Source organism: Rhamphochromis sp. 'chilingali' (assembly GCF_963969265.1).
Source record: "Rhamphochromis sp. 'chilingali' genome assembly, chromosome: 2".
NCBI classification, from domain to species: Eukaryota; Metazoa; Chordata; class Actinopteri; order Cichliformes; family Cichlidae; genus Rhamphochromis; species Rhamphochromis sp. 'chilingali'.
The window spans coordinates 52,988,935-53,010,745 of NC_137930.1; the positions used below are offsets into that span (position 1 = coordinate 52,988,935).

General features: G+C 42.3%; 2 protein-coding genes across 3 annotated transcripts in view; both read left to right on the top strand.

Annotated features, from left to right (window-relative positions):
- Nucleotides 1-8,346, top strand: part of tasor2 (transcription activation suppressor family member 2) — a 35,330-nt gene extending 26,984 nt beyond the window's left edge. For both annotated transcript variants that reach the window (XM_080862520.1, XM_080862519.1), the window contains 5 exons: nt 4,062-4,184; nt 4,263-4,416; nt 4,513-4,618; nt 6,852-7,033; nt 7,237-8,346. In XM_080862520.1, the coding sequence (XP_080718646.1) occupies nt 4,062-4,184; nt 4,263-4,416; nt 4,513-4,618; nt 6,852-7,033; nt 7,237-7,334 (663 nt within the window). In that variant the 3' untranslated portion in view covers nt 7,335-8,346. The remainder of the gene's footprint in view (nt 1-4,061; nt 4,185-4,262; nt 4,417-4,512; nt 4,619-6,851; nt 7,034-7,236) is intronic.
- Nucleotides 8,347-12,637: 4,291 nt separating this feature from the next.
- Nucleotides 12,638-21,733, top strand: taf3 (TAF3 RNA polymerase II, TATA box binding protein (TBP)-associated facto). The gene is made up of 7 exons (XM_080875135.1): nt 12,638-13,015; nt 13,371-13,613; nt 14,035-15,869; nt 15,972-16,054; nt 16,884-17,157; nt 19,275-19,381; nt 20,838-21,733. Exons 1-7 carry the CDS (start codon nt 12,850-12,852, stop codon nt 20,950-20,952), a joined length of 2,823 nt encoding a protein of 940 aa, XP_080731261.1. The 5' UTR covers nt 12,638-12,849; the 3' UTR covers nt 20,953-21,733.
- Nucleotides 21,734-21,811: the final 78 nt, after the last annotated feature.

A 21,811-nucleotide genomic window follows, 5' to 3' on the forward strand; every position in this document is an offset into this window, starting at 1 on the left:
GGCCCCGACAAGCGGCCGCCAAGGAGTGAGCCGGTCTGTACCCGGACGCCCACCCCCAGACACAAAGAACCACCAACACACCGACACCTGAGAGAGTCCGCCACCGGCAGGGGAAGTGGTGGTGGGTGGAGATAGGCCTCCAAACCTTGGAGGGCCTGAGGTGTCCCCAGAGAGGTGGTGTCTGATACCCAACCTGACATATAGACACAGACATACGGGCACACACAGACACAAACATCCATTCCCCCCCTCATGCTCTCATATGCACTCACTCCACACTCAACCAACGTGGAGACAGACATAAAGAGACGCTGTACACACAATCACACTCCCCAAGCGTACTCTACAAACCGGGTCTAGGTACCCTTGCCCCTGGAGGGGGGAATTGCACCCAGACCCAGGTGGTGTTACCCTTTTCCCTGCGGTGGGGAGAGGCAGACCACCCCGACTCCGCAGCAGCAGGGAGGCCCCACACCCCAGACCGCAGTCGGACGGCCAACTCCTCCTACTAGCCCTCCCGCTCCAGCAGGCCGCAGAGAATGGGGGTGGGAGAAGACTCCAAACCTCCCTCCACCCGCTCATTGTAGTGTTGATGCATATGTGTTCTAAGGTGCAATTAAAACCCAGGAGGGCATGGAGCTACCTGCCAAGGAGCAGCAGGTAAGCGCATAGTCCCTCCTGCTAGCCCTCAATGACTAAGTGTATTTAAAATTGAGAGGTGGGCAACGACGTCAGGGGTGAGGTATACACCCTGATGGTAATTTGGACTCCGTGATTGTGCCCACCCCCAAGATCCTATATGTATGTGTAATGAGAGTGTGAATAATGTGAATGTCTAAGTTGTGGGATAAAATTGAGGCAGAGGCAGCCAGAAGGGGACAGGGGGGGGGGGGGGGGGGGTAGCCTCCTCTGCACCCTGGTGACATACCCCCACTCCAAGGCCCTGCATGTGTGGGTGGTTGTGGAGGAGCGGGAAGAGGGAGGCAGCTGGAGATGGGGAGGGAAGGAAGGGAGGGGCAGGTAACCCCTCCCTGGGGCCAGCTCCCCCGCTGACCCCAGTAGGCACTCCCACCCTTCGCGACCCGCCAGGGAAGGGGGGCCCAGGCCCATCAGACCGGGGCCCAGTGCAGTAGCGCCCTCCGGCTCCACAGAGCCCTGGACAGTCCACCCAACCCCACCACAGGGAAAACTGCACCCACCCCACCATCCACACATCTTCCAGACTACATAAGACGGTAAACGCCCAGGCTGAGATCTTCCTCCACCTCTCCTGTATCTCCCCCTCCTGCAGAGAGTTCCTGAAGAGAAGAAAGCTCCTGCAAGATGTGACCATCCCCCCCACCAGTTGAAGAGCCCCCCAGGCGGCTCGACGCACCGGCGGCACCCTGCTCCAGGGCCGGGCCCCCATGCACCCACCCGCCCACAACCCCGGCAACACACCAACCAGGACCCAAGCCCCCGAGGCCCGGCCCGGGCCCCAGCCCAGAGACGGAGCGCCCCCAGAACCTCACGCCCATCCCGGACCCACCCAGGGGCAGCCAGGTTGCCAGGTCAGTAACCCACGTCCGTCAGCACAGACCCTCCCCTAGCCCCGCTGCACGCAGTCGCGAGGAAACAGTCACCTGAGAGCCAACAGAGCCCCCAACCGGACGTGACCGCTACCCCGGGTTGAGCCCCCCAAGGAAGATGCCTCCGGGGAACCCCCCGACGCCCTAAGCCTGTCCCTACCCCCTCACCAATCACAACAGTGAAGGCGGGACCAAACTATGACCCCCCACCCCCACTAGGTGATGGAGCTGATAAAAGGGGCCCAGAGCAATTGATCTAATGTGGTGGCAGAGGCTGTGTCAAGACTAATGTAATCTAATAGATAATTTCTATATTGGTTAGAATTAAGATTATTTTTATTTTTCCAGTTCATGAGGACTGTTTTCTTGGCTATGCATAGGGCAGTGAAGATCATATGGGCTATATTCTTTTCTGAAGTGACATTATCTAAGCTGCCCAGTAGACACACTAAGGGGGAAGTTGGAATGTTACATTTCAGACACTTTGATAAGTCTTCACATATCTCGCGCCAAAACTTTTGCACCGGTGGACAGAACCAAAGAGCGTGGATGTAATTGTCTGGTGTATTGCCTTGACAGTGTGAGCAGTTGTTGGAAGATGTAAAGCCCATCTTGAACATCCGATGACCTGTATAGTGCACTCTATGAAGTATTTTGTATTGTATTAATTGCAGACTGGGATTTTTAATTAATTTAAAAGTTTTTAAGCAAATCTGAGACCAGAAGTTTTGGTCTAGGTTGACTGATAAATCTGCTTCCCACTTTGCAGTAGGAAGGGATATTGATTCATCTAATTTAGAAAATGTTCTGTATATTTTAGATAATAATTTGGGGGATTTAAGAGTAAGAAAATGTGCCGCACTTAGTGGTGTTTGTAATTCAACTTGACTGAGGTTAAATTTCTTTTTTACTATGGATTTAATTTGTTGATATTCTAAAAACCTTGTCTTGTTGATCCCATATTGTTCAACTAGTCTGTCAAATGGAATAAATTCTGTTCCCTCTAATATATGTTCTAAGTATTTAATTCCTTTACAACTCCATTCTGGGAAATTAATCATATTATTGTTTTGTAATATGTCAGGGTTATTCCAGATAGGTGTACGTTTGCATGGGATTAATGAAGACTCCGTTATTTTTAGAAACTCCCACCATGCTGTTAGAGAAAAGCTGATGTTGATACTTTTAAAGCATTCATGTCTTTTGATGTTTGAGCTAATAAATGGTAGGTCTGAAATCTCTAGATCCTTGCATAGTGCCTGTTCAACATCTAGCCAGGGCTCAACTAAGAAGGTATGTTTTAACCATTCTGAGATGAACTGAAGCCTGTTGGCTAAGAAGTATTGGTGAAAATTAGGCAGATCTAATCCTCCTCTATCCTTGGTTCTTTGTAGCGTTTTTAAGCTAATACGCGGGGGTTTATCTTTCCAAAGGAATTTGGAAATATATGAATCCAGAGATCTGAACCAATCTTGTGATGGTTTGTTAGGGATCATCAAAAATAAGTAATTTATTTTTGGCAAGATCATCATTTTTATAGTGGCGACCCTTCCCATGAGTGATATGGGTAAAGATCACCAACCACTCACCAACCTATCAGGGAATAAACATAGTGACCGGAGGCAGATATCTTCTCTTCACCGTATCTTCCTCTCTCTCATTCAGCATCTACACTGATCCACCCCAGTATACAGCCCCTTACCTATTCTGGACTGAAACCCATCCAATTTGGATTTTGCTCTTTATTTGCTAGGATTTGTTTTCACAGACTCTGGACTCAGTTCAGCTAAGGTTTTCCCCATTGCACCAACATCAAACTGCCGGCCTCTCAAACATTCATTATGCATGCACTCTGCTCCACTCTGCCTAATATCTCATCACTGTTTTACCCTACCTTGTCTTTAATCTAACTATAGTCCCCATAGTACTCCCCATAGTACTCATATAGTACTCATCTAGCCATCTCATGTAGCTGTCTCTGATTTATGAAACGCATGCCTTCATATCAAAAAGTATGTACCCTCCATACAGTGATTGTTGACTGCAGCATATTACATTGTTTTCTTTGAACATCAACATTGTGTTGATTGGGTAAATAACTATTGATGGTTCCAGGTATGAATGGTGGTAATTTTTTTTCTTTAAATCCCCAAATTTATTATATGAGGAATAAGTCAATTTAGAAAAAGTAATGAAATAAGAGATTGTGGGGTTTGTAACTGAGTTACATGATTTTAAAATGCCAAATGGTTCAAAATGAACCCTCTGGTGGTTCTAGTGCATAAGGTAAGGGTCAGATTCAAATGTAACAAAATATCTATACAACTTAAAATGAATTGTTGTTTATTTCTCACAAGCTTGTGCTTATAGTAGCCATTATTGAGGTGTGACAGTAAAGGATCTAAGCTGTTTTTCATAACCCTTGTACATATAAAATATAAACTTGCCATATATTTTATAACTTCTCACTGAGTAATAATTTTATTTCAATAGGCACAGTTAGAGGCAGAGGGCCACACTCCTGTACAGCCATCTGAATTCTTCCCTGGTGATGATTGTTCTTCATCTTTGATCATCATCCTCAAGAATGAAGACATTGCTGAGCATATTTGTGAGGTAATGGTTCTATTGGTGTAAAAAATCACAACAAAACTTAAATAAAAGTTATTAAAGACTCAACTTTCTGCTTTTCAGGTCCCACACTTGCTTGAGCTGAAGAAGTCACGGCATGTGCAGTTTGCTGGAATTGATGAACCAGATGATGTTTTGAATCTCACACATCAGGAACTCTTCATGCAGGGTGGTTTTATAATGTTTGACAGAACAGCGCTGGATGCTCTCAGCCTTTGTATGTGCACTTTTATTGGGCACTAGTTTTCTGTGTTTGGAGTATTTTCATTATTATTAATTTAACTAATTGCTTGAACCTTGAATGAATTTGTAGGTAACATGAAAAAGGTGTCTGAAATCTTGCTAGAGCTAAGCAAAATGGGAAAATGGAAATGGATGTTGCATTACAGAGACAGCCGTCGATTAAAGGAAAATGCAAGGTAAGGACCAGCCCACAAAGAATAACTAAATAAAACTTTCCAGTTTGGTATATCTCAGTTGCACAAGATGAATTTCTTTCTTTTTCACTCTTTGTTTAAAATTTAAGATATTATTTATTTATATAGTCCTTCTAAAAAAAAGATAAAATGCAATAATGCACCACAAAATGGCATAAAACATGAAATTAATGAAGAAACATGAGAACAAACAAAAATGGGCACATAGAAGTAGTACTAGTAATATAACACAAACCAGTGAACTAATAGAATTACGGACTCTACCAGAGACCTGGGTGCTTGAGGGTTCTGCACAGTATCTTTGCTATTCCTAGGACTGTACTCTTCTGGACAGAGATCCTGGGTGTTGTTCCTGGAATCTGCTGGAGCAACTTCCCCAGCTTGGGGGTCAATGCACTGAGTTCTCGAATTATTACTGGGACCACTGTTGTGTTCACCTTCTACATCAGGGGTCCGCAACTAAAATAGCAGGAGGTCTACTACAATGGTCTTTGATCAGTTGGTCAATGGGCTTTGATCATCCAGCAGGGCAAAATGATCAATAAACTGACCTCACAACCCATTTTTCAGTCAGTGGGCTAGTTTCAGTCATTATGCAAAGTACTGTTCATAAGGTTGGGAAAACCTGCAATCACCTGAGACAGAAGAAGTCACTTGGATAAATAAAAACACTGTGTCCAGATAAACAGAATCAACTTTTTGGTACAACATTAAGGTGTAACCACCAAAAAAAAACCCTCAATATTCAGGAAAATTAAGAACTGCTTTAAACTGTGCAGTAAATATGTTTCACAAACTCAACACAATGCAACTTAAAAAAGACTGGAAGTCAAACAGGCTCTTAACTAGGTCAATCTCAACCACCCTAGGGGGCATGTTCCACTTTGACCTTTTTGATACTTGGCACAGATATTCCTGTATACTATGCCGACCACTTGGTCCCATGTATGCCCTACCTGCTAGCATCTTGCACCTTGCTGTTATGTGCTGGATTTTCTGAAGGGAGTCTTTATACAGCTTGCACATGGGGTTTTACCTGGTGTGGTAGACACCAACCTCTATGGATCTCTATGAGCTTGTTCCAGTGCTGCCACGATTAGTTACTCTGTGCTGTTACTTCTATCTGCTGTTAATACATACATGCAGGGGCCTGTCCTTCCATTATGGTTCTTCTCCTGGCTCCTCTTCTTTCTCAGGTTTGTGCTGCCTGAGGTATTCAACAAGCACACGATTACTTGTGGCTATCTTCCTGATGTACTCATGGATGTTTGTCGTCTCATCCTGGACAGTGGTTCTGACACTCTCTAGCCCTTGGCCTCCTTCCTTTCACTTAGTGTATAGTCTCATTGTGCAACTCTCAATTCATGGTAAGGAGCTTTCTTGTATTGATTCCAGTGACTTCTATTGCCTCCTTTTGCCAGCTTATTATCCCCGCAGGGTATTTGATCACCGGCAGGGCATAGGTGTTAATTGCCTGGCTCTTGTTCATCCCATTCAGCTGACTCCTCAGGACTTGCCTTACTCTCTGCAGTATTTGGTGGTTTGAGCCTTCCTAGCGGCCTCTTTGTGGTTCCCATTAGCCTCGATGATCTCTGTCTGGTCAATGTTTTGTCTCATCTAGATGTTCAATACGCTGGTGTTGATTGTCACTTGATCTGTGAAATTCTAATGTTACCTTGGCCAGTAGTCCATTTCTCGCCAGCATCCTGGGTCCCCAATGCTGGTGCATCGGCTCCCCTGGATGCAGTAGCTTCAACGTGTGACATTGATCGGTTTGGATCCATATGGTTTCATGCCTCATTTCTCCAGTCGCCTGGTTGTGGTCGCTTCAGCAGGCGACTACCCTCCTTTTTTTGCACCCAGGCTTGGGACCGTCCTTGGTGGACTTAGATGCACTAGTTTGCCACAGCCAGTAACAGTTCAAGTTTATGAGTTACTGAGCTTACTATATTCCACAGAGCGCTACAGTCGTGAGCCATGCCAGTTGTTTTGATGGCATGCAAAGGGCCAACAACATATTTGGTTGGGATGCAGAATGAAACTGTGCTTTTCAATTTATTTATTTATTTATTTTTAAATACAAGGAAACTGAGACCATATTTCATCAGACAGAATTTGCTCATTTGTATTTTTTTTTTCCTCAGCCATTTGCAACATCTGTTTTCATTTGGAGTCTTAACTTCCTGAACATCAAATTTGTTCCTCTCAAATCCAGGTTGAGTGCAGAGTCAAAGGAAAAGAAACACTTTCTGTACTGGGGCCAGGAGGCTGGAATCCTGGAGGTTTTGCCTTACCATGACTGTGACCAGATGTCAAAAGATCAGCCTGATTATCTCACATGTTTGGTCCGCCAGCAGGTTCAGAAAATATCATCTCGCTTCCTTGTTTTTATAACTGGTGAGACATGAATATACTAATACTTATGTTCACTGTGACATTCACTGAGTGCTGTTGCATTATATGCTTGTTTTGAAGTTGTATTCCGGAGGATTTTATAAATATAGTATTCATTAAGATGCTAAAATGGCCTCAAAAAATGTCCAGGTTAAATGGACAGAAGTCCATTTGTAAAGGAATAACGTAGTGTTCTCTTTTTACAGATACAGCAACAGACGGCGCCTTTGAGAGTAATGGGATCTTGGCAATGACTACGGAGTCTTTCTTAACAAAGCCTTTAAGTGAAATGTTTACAGTGTGACCTAAAAAAAAGTTAGCTGGACGAACTGATGTTTTGCCCATTAAAGGATGTACTCATAAACTCACTCAATGTGAAGAGAACCCAGTAATACACCAGTAATTGCTATTTTACGTGTATTACATTGTTATTCTTCAGTCCCACCAGTTTTTTTCTTCTTTGTTTTTGTATGCAACAATAATTATTGATTATTTTTTTCCCACATTGTTCAAATGTAAACCTAGTTCTCATTCAGTTTATGGATAGAGGTGGCAGTAGTGCCAGTATACCAGCAGCTGTGCTGTGTGTTGATTTTGTATCATATTTTTATTGTAAAGTGTATTGTAAACCTGGTTAACAAGTGAGTTTTACATTGTGACTATTTTATCTTTTTCCTCACACTTCTGGCCTTATACATTTGCAGCACAATCAGCATAGTGTTTGTTTGTTGGGAGTATAACAGTTTGTTGATGGCTTCAGGCAAAAAAGTTGACCAGCTGTTGTTATGCTCTGGGGCTTCAGATGAAGCTAAATTAGGCTGTTTTCAAGTGCTATGTTACATATTTATAGTATACACATGTACAGCAGTTTAATGTTATTAGTTAATGCTAAGTAAATTATCTTTAGTTTTGGTTGTATTCTGTACAGCAAACTGACTGAAAATAAAGAGATTTCATCCACAAATCAACTAACATAGTTGATGGTCCTGAGTACCTACGCTACATTGTGTTTCCCACAGCAATAAGACCCTCGGCACTGTGCTCATGTTGAGGAAGAGTTTGGCCTCTATTTTCCTGTAAACAGAGTCATCTCAAATGAGCAAATACACTGTCTGTACTAAACATGAATAAAAAATATTTAGTTTTCTAATGAAAATCAACCATTGAACGAATTGCTTTAAAATGTTGGTTTCCCATCTCCACCTTATCATTTCAAACTGTTCCATACATAGTGCAATTTCTTCTATTGTGGATTTTCTACTGCCTTGTTTTCTGTTCAGCCTTGTTCCCAAAAATTAAAACTGACATGAGAGAAAACTGGAAGGTTTGGGTTTATTAATATGTTCTTGATTTGGAAATGTAAGAGTACATGGATGGAGGTATGACTGTTAAACTGAGAGAGGGCCAAACCTAAGGGAAGGGTCTTAAAACAGACAGTAGTGACGGTTGAGGTTGAGTGGTTTCAACAATTTGAAACCTGAGGTTTCAAATTGTTGAATTAAGCGGATGTTGAACAGATCAATCAAAGACTGCACATTTGGTGAAGCAACAACATCAAATTTGTTGAAATATGATTAATTTGCTTGGCTGCTTATCCAGGTGGAGTTCCACAGGCACTGGAGCCTGTTCCAGCCTGAAATACATCAAAACAATCCACCCATTTTCTCTGTTCTCTCCAGCCTTTCCCAGCTGTTAAAAGGCAAATGGTGCTTTGTCCTATGATGAAACCAGGTGCATGGTATTGGCATGGCAGACCCTCCCCAATTCACTACTATTCAACAGGTCTCCCAGCAGGGTGGAAACTGGGAAGCCTGACCTGTCTGGATCACCTTTTTGTAGGAAAACACAATGCGCAAGAGTAAATATAATTATATAATGATAACAGCATGATCATATGCAGTGAAAGGACTCACAATTATAGATGCGAAACAGAATGTATTAAAGTTCTGGAAAGTTGGTCTCCCTTCATATCCCTCATAGTGTCTTAGACCAAAAACTTTTCAAAAGATAACTTTACACAGTGTGTAAGAGGTTATTTTTTTACTGCTGCTACTCAATGAGAGAATATTATTTTTCAAAGTTATGTTGTAACCAGATGATTGCATGCTCTTAGGTCAGTTATTGAGCAGTTGAATTTTGTGCTTTAATGTTGTTATGAGAAGCCAAGCTCCCTAAAGCATAATTAAGGAGAACAGTGGCCTGTCAACAATTAACATTATTCAGTCTTGCAGAACTTATAGCCAGTTTTCAAATGATTTCTATTGGTACAGAACATTTGGGATTGACAAGCGATTAACCAGGCCATAAACACAACAGGAAGGTGTTCACAGTAACAAGTCCCAGAGCTGGTTTCCTGTAGCCTTCTTTATCCCCAGAAGTATTCTTCCCCTTATTTTTTCTTTTGCAAACAGAGAAGGCCCTCTGCTGGCTATTTAAAAAAATGAGCTGGGTTTAAGGGACTACTGCATTTGCTTCACTTTTCAGAACCAGAAGTTACATAAATGTAGTCTTGGGAGGTTGAAAAGGGGAGCTTTTTGAAGACATTTCACCTCTCATACAAGAGGTTATTCAGTTCTTGTAGAGAGTCTTGGGGTTTTAACCTCTACTCTGTCTGGAAATACTGTCTTGGTAATACACTGCTTTTTTGATGCAATACAGTGTGCAACAGTTTTATCTAATCTGTCACTGGTACTGCTCCAGTGATGTCCAGTTCACCTATGCATAAACTACAAGATCCTCTTTCACACTTTCAGTCTTTTATAACCTTGACCTTCCATATTTGTCTGATGTTCTCCATAATTGCTCTCCCCCCAATACACTCAGCTCATCTTCAGCTTCTCTTTTGTCTGTTCCATCTACTTGCCTGACTACCATGGGACTTAAAGCCTTTAGTTACTGCCCCAAAACTCTGCATTTCCACCAGACCTCTAGACCATAGTGTATAGCTGGGCATACACTGTGCGATTTTTTGGCCCATTTTGAGATGATTTTTCAGTCGTGCAACCGTTTTGGGGATCGGCCTGAGTTTTACCTTAATCGTGCATTGTGCATCGTATGGTATATATGGGGTAACGAGAAGCGATTAACACCTCACGACCAACTCCCGATCAGCAGTCGTATGGTCGCAAGAAAATCAAACCTGTTTTAAATCCTGATCACCCCTCGTGAGGGTATCAACGCAACCTCTCACACTGAGCATGCGCAAACACAGAAATGGAAGTGAAAAAGACGGAGTAGCATGGCAGTGCAGTGTGTGATCTGGACACAAGCGATGGAGGCCAAACTTGTAGAACTTTGGCAAGCTCATCCGAGCCTTTTCGATGTGGCTTCACAAAATTAAAACAATCACAACAACTGTGAAAACACTTGGATGGACATTGCTGCTCAATTGCAGCTGCCTGGTCAATGTTTTTCATTAGCAATTTAGCAAAGTTGATGGTGGTGTGTGTGTGTGTCTGTGTGAGTGAAAGACAGAGAGGGAGAGAGAGGGAGATCAAAAGACAGATTTTGTGTTATAAGCTTAATGTTATCACTTCACTTAATGGACGCACAGTGTGAGCACTCAGGTCACATCAGAGCATTGGGCCGTATAGTGTGAGACCATGCATCGTGACCTACAAACTTCTAACCCCTGCAATTCAATCATACAGTCTGAGCAGGAGCTGAATAATGCGACTGAAAAAAATCGCACAGCGTATGCCCAGCTTAAGCTATCCAATGAAATGAAGCAAACAATGTCTAGATGCATGCTCAACTATCTAGGTAAGAAAATCCCAAGTAAGGAAGTTGTTTGCTCCAGGCAATCCAGGAGTAAAGGACAACTGCTGCTTAAATGAAAACCTTTAGTGATCCCCAATGTCAGGAGCATCCGAACAGATGAGAAACATTTTCTTTAAACACAATGTCTCTGTGCCATTCAAACCCCAAAAAGTACTACGGCAAAAAAGTTGCTTCACGTCAAGGATTGGATCCCCCAGAACAGACAAAGTAATATAGTGTACATAGTGAAGAGCCACAGTGAAGTGAACCAAACAACCAGATGGCACAACACAAACCAGCTACCTGAACAGGCCAGGACTTTTTACACCTATAGATCAGTGGCAACTCTTTCTAGGCTGAGATGTACACTGGCAACACTGGTCTTGAGTGGGGAGACAAGCAGGCCATTCATGTAAAAAGGGAGTGACTACAGGAACAGATCAGAGGTACAATTTTTCACGATCTTACACCCTTTCTCCGACTCTCTGTGAATGGTACTCAAGGCCATTGATCAGTGGTGATAACCATTTGCATATGAATGATCATCAAACTGACCTCACAACCATCATTAATCACTGGGGCTAGCTTCAGTCATTATGCAAATGTAATGTTAAAAGGTTTGGGAAATCTGCAGTCAGCTGAGACTTAAGACATTCCTTGGAGGAGTGACAAAGCGTTTCTCCCTCTGAAAACACAAAGTCGAGGTGAAGAGAATCAACTTTCTGGAATCCAATCAAATAACCATTCACAAAGGTAGGTAAGTGACTCTCAGGACAGGACAGTCAAGGGCTAAATACCGAAGACTCTCCAACGGTTAAGAAGAAGCTTCTTGAATAAAATGGCGAAACGTCTTTGAGAAGCTAGAGAAGTCCAGTTGACTTATTTCCAGCATTCAAGACTTCTGGATTGACTGAGAACCTCCACAGACACATTTGACATTTCCAGCATTCGCCACAACTAATAAGCTTCACCATCACCAAATCTACAACCAGTTTTGAGACCCATGATAGAATTTGGGACTTTGGATTAAACAGCCAACTACAGCACCATTTTCACAGAACCAAGAAAGATTTTTTTTCAAGAATGATCCTTAAGGGATCCAGTAACTTAGGAGAATCATTGTAGAGGTGCACTGAAGCTTTTCTGGTGGGTACATGGTGACCAGACACATTGACACTGGCTTTCCTTTGATGTGACTGTCAGTTTGTTACACGAGTCTGGAAATATATGGACATGAAGTGAAATTCGACTGGTTAATAAAGGTCTACAGCTGCAAGGCGGTGATCATTTTTAATAATCCAGCACCACCCAGTGTGGGGAATTAAACCTGCAGGCAAACCACGCTCTATTTCTCACACAAACTCATGTGGTAAAGTTTACGGTAGCTTTCCAAATTTAAGAGTCATCTAGAATTAGCTTTAGTCTGATCAAACGAATTTTAAAAAGCCACCCTGCCAATTTGGATTTTTTTCTCAGACACTGGGTATATTTTTCTTGAAATATTCTACTTTTTACTTGGGCCGGGAGTGAGAAACAGTTACTTCGGCGTCACTCGGCGGTGAGAAGCTAAAAGCGAAACTGACTGCTGGCGTGCCCTCAAAGTTGTGAATGTTCCTGCAGCGTCAAAAAACGCGCATAGCTCAGTTTAGTTGAGTCATGGCTCTAATTTAAAGCCACGTTTCATCTACGGTATCCAGTTTACATTCACTAGCCAAACTAGTAACCAGCCCCAGCCTGAGTAAAATGTAGCTTCCTGTAAAACCCACAGAGCTCCTGCGCCTGTGCAGACAGTCGACGATCCGCTCGAACTCCGCAGAGCCGTGTAGGCGGAGGCTCACTGGCGCGCATGCGCGGACTAGATTCCGGGGATGGGTCTATCGATGGAAACAAGATGGCGACTCTGGCAAAAGCGCCAATATATTTACTGAAGTAGATGTCCATATTTAACCGTGGTAGTGGGTTTTCCCAAGCCCTTCGGGGCATTCCGCGAAACATGACGAGCGGGAGCATGTTTTCCAAGAGGAATTGACCGGGATTAATATCGTAACAAAGTCAGCGAGATGTGCGAGAGCTATGCCCGCTCGCTGCTGCGTGTCTCGGTGGCGCAGATCTGCCAGGCTCTGGGCTGGGATGCGGTTCAGCTCACTGCGTGTGATCTGCTGTCCGATGTGCTGCATCGGTACATCCAGCAGTTGGCTCGGGTCTGTCATCGATACTCTGAGTTGTGTAAGTGCTTTGTTTGGTTCTCTTATTACTTTTTTAGCCTGTAAACTCAAAGTAGTCGATCACGTTGTTGTTAACTGACTCTGCAGCTGGCGCCCCCTAGCAAGCAGTTAATATGTCAGAAAGTACAGTAGGAACACAGCAAAGCGACTTCCCCTGTATTGTTATTATTGGGGCTATGCTGCTTTGCATCTGTTTTCAGTGTTAAAGGTAGCCGATCTCACGAGTATTGGTTACTTAACTGCTGTATAATCTATAAAATAACGTCGCGTGCCGACTGTAAACCTGTTGAGCATCACTTCTTGTGTGTGCAGAGTGAGTGCTGTGGTTTAATGACAACATTTTTGATCCATTTCAGATGGAAGAACAGATCCAGTCCTGGACGATGTCAGCCAGGCTTTCAGACTGCTAGGAGTGAGTCTGAGTGAACTGGAGGACTATGTCAACAACCTAGAGCCTGTGCCCTTCAGCCACCAAACACCGCTCTACCCTGTTAGCAAAAACAATGTCCTGCAGTTTCCCCAACCTGGAGTTCGAGATGCAGAGGAAAGGAAAGATTACATTCCAGAGTATATGCCACCTCTGGTCTCCTTACAAGAAGGTCAGTATAATAACTTGTATAGTATTAGCTATATGACTATTACTTTTTAGTGTGCACAGGCTGAAAGTTGATAGCAAAGTGGAATCAAGTCCTCTCTAAATCCTATGCAAATAATATAGCATTATAATTAAGTTTATTGCAGGGTTGTTACATTAGACTGTGATGTAACACAGCAGATTCGTAAAATAATCTTTTACGAATCATCTTTTTACTTTGTAGACATTTTATTGTGTTGTAAATTTTATTTTAAGTTGCTAAAAATAAGTGTAAATGCATCAATTCACACAAAGTGAAATACTTTTTTAAATACCCAAATATATTTAAAGTCAAAAGTTCAAACTAAAATCACACGTTTATGTTGTAAATGTCATGTTGTGATTGTCAAAGTTCTTAGTTCTGTTTTTTATCTCCTTTACTCTAGAAGAAGAGGAGGAAGAGGTCCCCCCTGATATGGGTACTTCAGCTGAAGCTATGCAGGTGGCACTGGAAGAGGATGAGGAGGAAATAGATGAAGATGAAACAGTCAACGATGAAAATCATCCACTAAAGAGGCACCTGGATAGTCCTGATGCAGCTATGGGCATGATGCCTACCTCCAAGAGGCCTCGGATGTACCCTGGCCTCAGCCCAGAGTGGGGTCTTGAGCCCAGGGAGCCTCTTACGTCTCTCAACCCTCAACGTGTTAGTCCAGGCATTCTACCTTCTCATGACAGTCTGGACCCCCTGTCACCTGAAATGCCATCTGGTACCCTGCCTTCTTTTAGACCTCAGCCCGTAATACCAAAACACTCTGATCAGAAGGCCCTCACTGCTCCAGCAAGAAAGCCTAAGGTGTCTTCCCCTGGCAGACAAAGGACTAAGTCTCCTAAAGGGGTTATTCCTGTTCCGGTGGTTGGCAGTCCCATAAATTCACCAAAACCATCTAAGGAAAAGAAAAAGTCTCCAGGCAAGACAAAGAGTCCTAAAAGTCCCAAGAGCCCTAAAATGGCCTCAGCTAAAGCCCCCCAACCTCAGAGCAAACCAGATGTTATGCAAAAGTTACCGTTGTCCACACCGAGTGAGAGCATGGGCAAAGACAATATTCATTTGCGTCAGAACATAGAAGAAAGGGAGCTAACTGCAGGCCCTTTCAAGAAATTAGAGCCAGATAATAGAGCAATTGAGGATTCGATTGACGCTGTGATAGCTAGAGCATGTGCTGAACGGAAACCCGATCCATTCGCGTTCTCCTCGGGCTCTGATTCGGATAGCAATGGATTCTCCAGTCCCAGGAGACTGACTATTATGGAGCCGTCTACACCTAAAGGCCCAATTGGTGCCGGCATCTTGTTAAAAGACACGTCAACACCACTTCACCCTCTGCCACACATAGGCCTGGGGAATTGGACGATGGATGATTCAATCAACGAGGTGATTCGAAAGGCCAACCAGGGGGGGCCATCTGCCCCCGCTGTACCCCAACCGGCAGCAGATTACGTGTCATCCGGATCGGCTTCACCACCTACCCCTGAACCACTCCTCAAGGTGTTTGAGGAGAAAAATAAGATTGTGTCATCAGTAGATGTCAAGAAGAAGCTAAAGAAGGAGCTTAAAACTAAGATGAAGAAGAAGGAGAAAGACAAGCCGAAAGATAAAGACAGGGAAAAAGATAAGAGTAAGCTAAAAGAGAAGAATAAGGACAAGAACAGGGATAAAAACAAGGAGTTTTCTAAAGATGGGAAGATGCCCTGGAAGGAGTTTGGGGTAAAGGACGAGGAACTTTTTGTTCCACGAGACTTCCCCCTGGCTGAGGGCTCAATCAAGATGAAGTCAAGAGATGGGGACAGCTCTAAAAAGGAGAAGGAGAAACATAAAGACAAAAAGAAGGATAAAGAAAAAAGTAAAAAGGACAAGGATAAGAAGGACAAGGGGAAAGATAAGAGCAAGGACGACAAGCAGAAACAATCTACATTATCCCCCTTTGGTCTGGGTGATGTCCCGCCACTGTTTAGCCCGCATACCTGTCTGCGCGTGCCCTCAATGCTGCCTCCTTTGGCCCCAATCCTCCAGGAGAAGGAAATAAAAACCAAGGAGAAGGACAAAAAGAAAGACAAGAAAGAGAAGAAGAAAAAGAAGGACAAGGAGAAAGACAAGGAGCGGGAAAAGGCCAAAGAAAAAGAAAGGGAAAAAGAGGATAAGAGGAAGGAAAAGGAGAGGGAAAAGGAGAAACGAGAAAAGGAAAAAGAGAAAGAGAAGGAGAGAATTCGACTGGAAAAGGTCAGTTTGTATTTACGTCTAGCATACCTTTTGTTTATTGTTTTTTGATTTTTCTGTATGTTGGCGCCACAAATATTTCTATTATCCTTTGTGTCTCTTTAGGTCAAAATAGACACTCCAGCACCTTTACCGTCTCCGGTCATTCCCAGACTGACGCTCAGGGTGGGAGCAGGTCAAGACAAAATGTAAGTACTGATTAAAGCTTTCTAGTGCTACCTCTGATAATGTGTTTTTATGTCACACAAAGAGTCTTTACAGTTGACGGCCGGTATTCATGGGGGTTAGGGTCCACAACTGCCCGTGAATAGCTGAAATCCATGAATACTTCAAATCCTTTCTAAAAACGTTTATAACTGCCAATTTTATTAGTTAAAACACCAAGTATACCTTAAACTATCATCCTAAAACACTTCATTTCAAAGTCATCTTACAACGAGTCTTTTATGAAGGTCTCAGGCATTTCGCAGCCGCTTCCGTGTCTGGCGATGCAGATTTCCCCATGCAGAGAAATATACTCTTTTTTTTTTTTTTTTTCATTCATAAAAAATGTATTTAGTCACGAAAATAATTGAATAATAATAATAAATGAGAAATATTTTAAATACGCTCTACAGAAAAAAATCCATGAATAGGTCAATTCTCTGGGAATATTTGGGAGTTACTTTCCGCAAAACAATCTGTGCAAACTGAACCGCGGATAGGCCTGTGTTGACTGTACTTCTTGACCTATGAAATCTTACTTTTTCTGGCCTCAGTGCTTTTTGGTACTGCCTGAAAGGTATCTGTTAAAGATCTATTCATGTTTTTTGTCCATTGTCTCATTTTTGATTATATAAATTCTGTTTGATGAAGTTTTATCAGCTGGGTGGGTGGGCCGCTGTGCTCACAGCTGCAGCTGTTTACCTTTGATGATCACATTGAGTTAATTAATTTAGTTCTACCTTAAAGAAGACTCTTATAAAAAGAGACAGTATGAACAGAAGACATCTCTAACTTGTAACTCTCTATCAACAGTGTCATCAGCAAAGTGGTTCCAAATTCAGAGCCCAGCACGCCAGCACCCAAGACCCCTGCTACCAAGTCAGGACCTGGCAATCGCCCTCGGACACCGCCGCCACCACCAATGCTGCCGCCAGTCATACCCACGCTTCCGCCAGCTCCCTCGCCCCTTCCACCTGCTCCACCCCCATCATCGTCTTTAATTTCCCCGCCCCCTATACTCCCTCCTGCCGCCTCCGTCAAAACACCGGTCCGCAGCGTGGTAACTGAGACCGTCAGTACTTACGTGGTAAGTGCCCAGGATAAAAATATTTGTGCATTTAAGAGCTTTAGCTTCACCAGTCTTTGTTTAGTGTCCATGACATGCACATTAACAAGAACAGTCTGAAATTACATACCTGAATATCAGGCTGCAAAATCTATATATGAATTGAATCCCTGGATCCAGCTCATGAAAGTTTCTTAACCCTTGTGTGGTGTTCATATTTTTGTTACTCAGCCAGTGTTCATGGGTCTGGTGGACCCGCTAGAGTTTTGGCTTTTGAAATTAACACTATCAAACAATTTTATGTTAAATTACTCAACAGATGTTCACTTCATCCCAATTACAAACCATATGAACAGCAAACATGGTTAATTTTTTCCCTTTACCTTTGTTAGATCATATTTATGAATTAATGTGCTTCTCGTTTTTTGTTTTTCTATAAAATGTTATAAAAAAATCAGTTATAATCAAGTGGAGTGAGTGGAAAGACACAACACATTTACACGTGAAGCAATATGTTTCACAACTAAATGGGATCAGCTGCTCATCAATGGTGACATTAGGCCCAGGGTTGTAAAACAGGGGGAGGTGGTGCACACACTTATCCCACACTGTCCTGATGGCAGCTAGCTTGTCTCTCTGCCGTCGAGCTGGTCTGTCATCTCGGTTATCAAAACGGATAATCCTGGAAATTTTGTGGAAGTTTTCCAGAGACACTGATGCACGGAAAGGTTCGTGCCGGTTTCTGCATCCCACAGGGATTCTGTCGATTCCCCTTTGGACCTGAAAACTCCTGCAAGGATAAGAACCCCAAAGTAGGCCTTTGGGGTTCTTAGATGAATTTGGTCCATCTCCTTCCACCTCTCTCCAAAAACACACCTTCCTTCTAGATTACTGCAATCCAGAATAATTTTCTGGATGGAATCTGGGATGAAAAGCTCAAATGAAGACTTGATGTCCTGCACATGAGTAACTGTCAGCCGTGTTGGCCCTGGCTTATCACAGTAACAGCTCTGCATTTCTTGGGCAAGAAGACCATCCAATTTCACCAGTTATTGACATCCATATTTCTTCACTTGCTGACTGGTGGGCTTGTTCTGGTCCTGGAGCTGGCTGCAGATGGGGTACTCGTCTTCGTTTTGTTACTAAATGGTGCTCAACCTCATCCTCTTCTTCAAAGTCACTGTCAGACTCTGAATTTTCAGAAATGTGAAATATTCTGAAACCTCTTTGTCAACATCATCATCCGAAGCCCCTCTCTCTTCCAAAATCAATTGGATGGCCCTCGCAGCAGATAATCTTTTGCCATCTTGATCAGTTGTGATAAAGAACCACACTGGCAAAGTCTTATTTATAGTATTATGCCCCTAATTAGCAGGAGGGACAGGGAATGAGAAAATAAAATTTGGATCCCTCAAGAAAGAGGGTAAAATGTGTGGGAATGTAAGAGCAGACAACAATGTTGCAACTTTGTGCGGGAGCAGGAGGGGAAGAAAACACTATCAGCAGCACCAGAAAGGAGGAAGACAGAGTGTGGGAACACAGGACCTTCACTTTCAACACTTTTATTAGACCTGGGTCCAGTGGACCCGAACACCTTGTATGTAATGTAAATGCGTGGGGGGAGGTACAGTATGAGGTCATTGAAAATTAGTTCGGATTTATGTTCTTCACAGAAAATAAGCCAAAGCCAATGAATTTCAGGTTGAAAAAATAATTAATTGTTTCATTTTTCTTTTGAAAAAAAGTGAAAACGGGTCTCACAGACCCGAACACCATACAAGGGTTAAGAGTATAAAGATGTTGCTCCTGTTTTGGTTTTGGTTTTTTCAGTTTGATCTTGAAATATTAAAGAGGGCTTTAAAAATATTTTATGGACTCCACAAGCTCTAAAAGCTCTTCTAATGTTACCTAAGCACCGTCTGTTGTTTTCATGAATCTGTCTTTTTGATGAACCCCACTAACCAGACACACATCCTCCTTGGCAAAGGTAGTTACACTCAAGATAAAACAGACTGTTGGGTTATTCAGCGTTTTGGGGGGATTTTTTTCATTATCTGTTTGTGTCATAACTATATATTTTTTTCATTTGATTGCCTTTGACATGTCACTAAAGTTTTCTCCTGTGTGTAACAATCAAGATTCGAGATGAGTGGGGAAACCAGATCTGGATTTGCCCTGGATGTAACAAACCTGATGATGGCAGTCCCATGATAGGATGTGATGGCTGTGACGACTGGTATCACTGGTAAGAGCTTTACAACCCTGTATTTTCATGACAAGGATGGGTGCTTGTACTAATTCTTAATCTGCTCTTCCACTTCTGGGTTCTTATTTGCATTTTTAATGCATTTATATGTAATTCACTCTTGTCACTTTGGTTAATCTGGGGAAATGTGGTTTCTGGGCGTCTGTAATGGGACCTTTTGATAAAAAAATATCAGCACAGCCCCATTAAAAATCTGTCAAATACTGTGTATGATTTACAGCAGCTGATTAAAGGTATTTGTATGACTGAGACATAGTGTGTTTGGGATCGTAAAAAACAGAAAAAGTTGTTGCTGCTGTTGAATCATTCGTCCTGCTGCTAACATTCCTCAGAGGTTATGATCCATGTTGACACGATAGCATAACACAGTTGCCTCAGATTTGTCTCCCAACAGATTTATCTCCCCACCACATCCCAACGGTGCTCTATTAGATTTAGATCTGGTGTCTGTGGAGGTCATTTGAGTACAGTGAACTCACTGTCATATTCAAGAAACCAGTTTGAGATGATTTGAGCTTTGTGACATGACACGTTATCCTGCTGGAAGCTAAAAGCCGTCTGGCCATTCTCCTCAGATCTCGAGCACCAGAGAACTCCCACTCATATTTTCTTCTTTTTTTTTGGACCACTCTCTGTAAACCCTAGAGATGCTTGTGTAGGAAAATCCCAGTAGATCTACATTTTCTGAAATACTCAGACCAGCTCATCAGTCACCAAAAAACACGCCACATTCAAAGCCACTAAAATCAGCATTCGGGTGCTCCATTTGAACTTCAGCAGGTCATCTTAACAATGTCTACATGCCTTAATGCAATGAGTCGCAGCTACCTGATTGGCCGATTAGAAATTTGTGCTAATGAGTAGTTGAATAGGTAGTTGAATGCGTATGTAATTAATGGGCCTGGGTCCACATTACAGTAGGGGGAAAGTTGTTTCTGTGTTTGTATCATCTGTTTTTGATTTGTGAAAATCCAGGAAATTGTGCTAAATGCTAACGGTACATTTATAATCATACAAAATAACAGAAGCACTGTATCTTTCATGTCAACTGATAATTCGAGATCAATTTTTTTCAGACATATGAAACACATAATCAGTCTGAATATGTTTGTCAGTGAGCTGCTGATTTTTTTTTGTAATTTAAATGCATCTTTTATTATCAAAAAGTACAACAATGACTGAATGACCTGATTTCCAGTAATGAATGGCATCCCCTCACATCTCCTTGGGAAGTCTGTAGGTGGTTGAATTTATTAAATGCCAGAAACCTGACAGGATGAGGCCTAAATAAACAATATGTGTGTTCCTTTTAATTTGACATCAGTGTCAAACATAATGTCTTCTAACCAAATGGGGCTAAAGCCTCATAGGAATATGACTGCATTCTCACCATTTCCTCACTAACCTCAACTCTCTTCTTCTGTAATGTCCTTAGGCTTTGTGTTGGGGTCGTCACAGCGCCCCCTGAGGACCAGCAGTGGTTCTGCGTTAAATGTTCCAGCAAGAAGAAAGATAAAAAACACAAGAAAAGGAAACACAAACCGCATTGAGACTATGCAAAAGCACATTTTGGACTGTTTTGGACTAAAGCCATCAATGAACACTCATGGCACTGCTGTAAAATTTAAAAAAAAAGCTAAAGAAAGCTAAAATTATGGCTGATGCAAACTTCTGAGGATTTTTTTAAAGATGTCAGCCACGATTCATTGTGAGTTGGTAAGAGGATAAAAAAAAAAGGATTCAACCAGCACATAATCAGCCTTAGTTCTCATGTGGTCCCCCCCTTTTTTTTGCCTATAAATTGTTTATTTGTTGCTTTTGGTTGTCCAATCTTGGAGATCTTGTCTGTGTAAGGAGACCATGGCAGTTTCTGTCAAATCAGAGTTAAAATTTCTCAACAAAGTGGAAGAAAGAAGAACAGCTGTTGTCTTTTTTTTCTGTTTTCCCTCATGTTGCCAAGAAATGGCATGACCTTTGTGTCAAGCCTTTCTTCCAATTTTCTGCAGTATCACTGAAATGTCATGTATATAAATGATTGCATCAGGCATGTATAAATGTGTAAATACCAACTTCCAAGCCAAGTGCATTTTGTTCTTAGGATTGACTCAAAAATCCATTTTCAGATATTGCTTTTTAAATCTACTGATTTTTCTGTAATTTCTGTACATTTTTTTTTAAATTTAAAGTTTGTATTTTTATTTCCCCCCCCCCCCCTTTCCCTTCATATGGAGTAGTCCTGGAGTTATACTGTAGCTGTGCTTGTAATGTAATTAATTTCACTGAGATTTGAATATTAAAGATGAATGGTCTGTGTACTCACAGACTTTAACATGTCAATCTCATTACCATCAAAACTTTACCCAACTCACCTGTCCAACCCATCCATGCATCCTTGATTTTTTTTTTTTT

Bases quoted from the DNA above. Each gene is read 5' to 3' on its own strand.
- taf3 (XM_080875135.1), top strand. From the start codon at position 12,850: ATGTGCGAGAGCTATGCCCGCTCGCTGCTGCGTGTCTCGGTGGCGCAG. The intron at 15,870-15,971 runs GTCAGTTTGTAT...GTGTCTCTTTAG, and splicing joins AGAGAATTCGACTGGAAAAG to GTCAAAATAGACACTCCAGC. The intron at 17,158-19,274 runs GTAAGTGCCCAG...GTAACAATCAAG, and splicing joins AGACCGTCAGTACTTACGTG to ATTCGAGATGAGTGGGGAAA.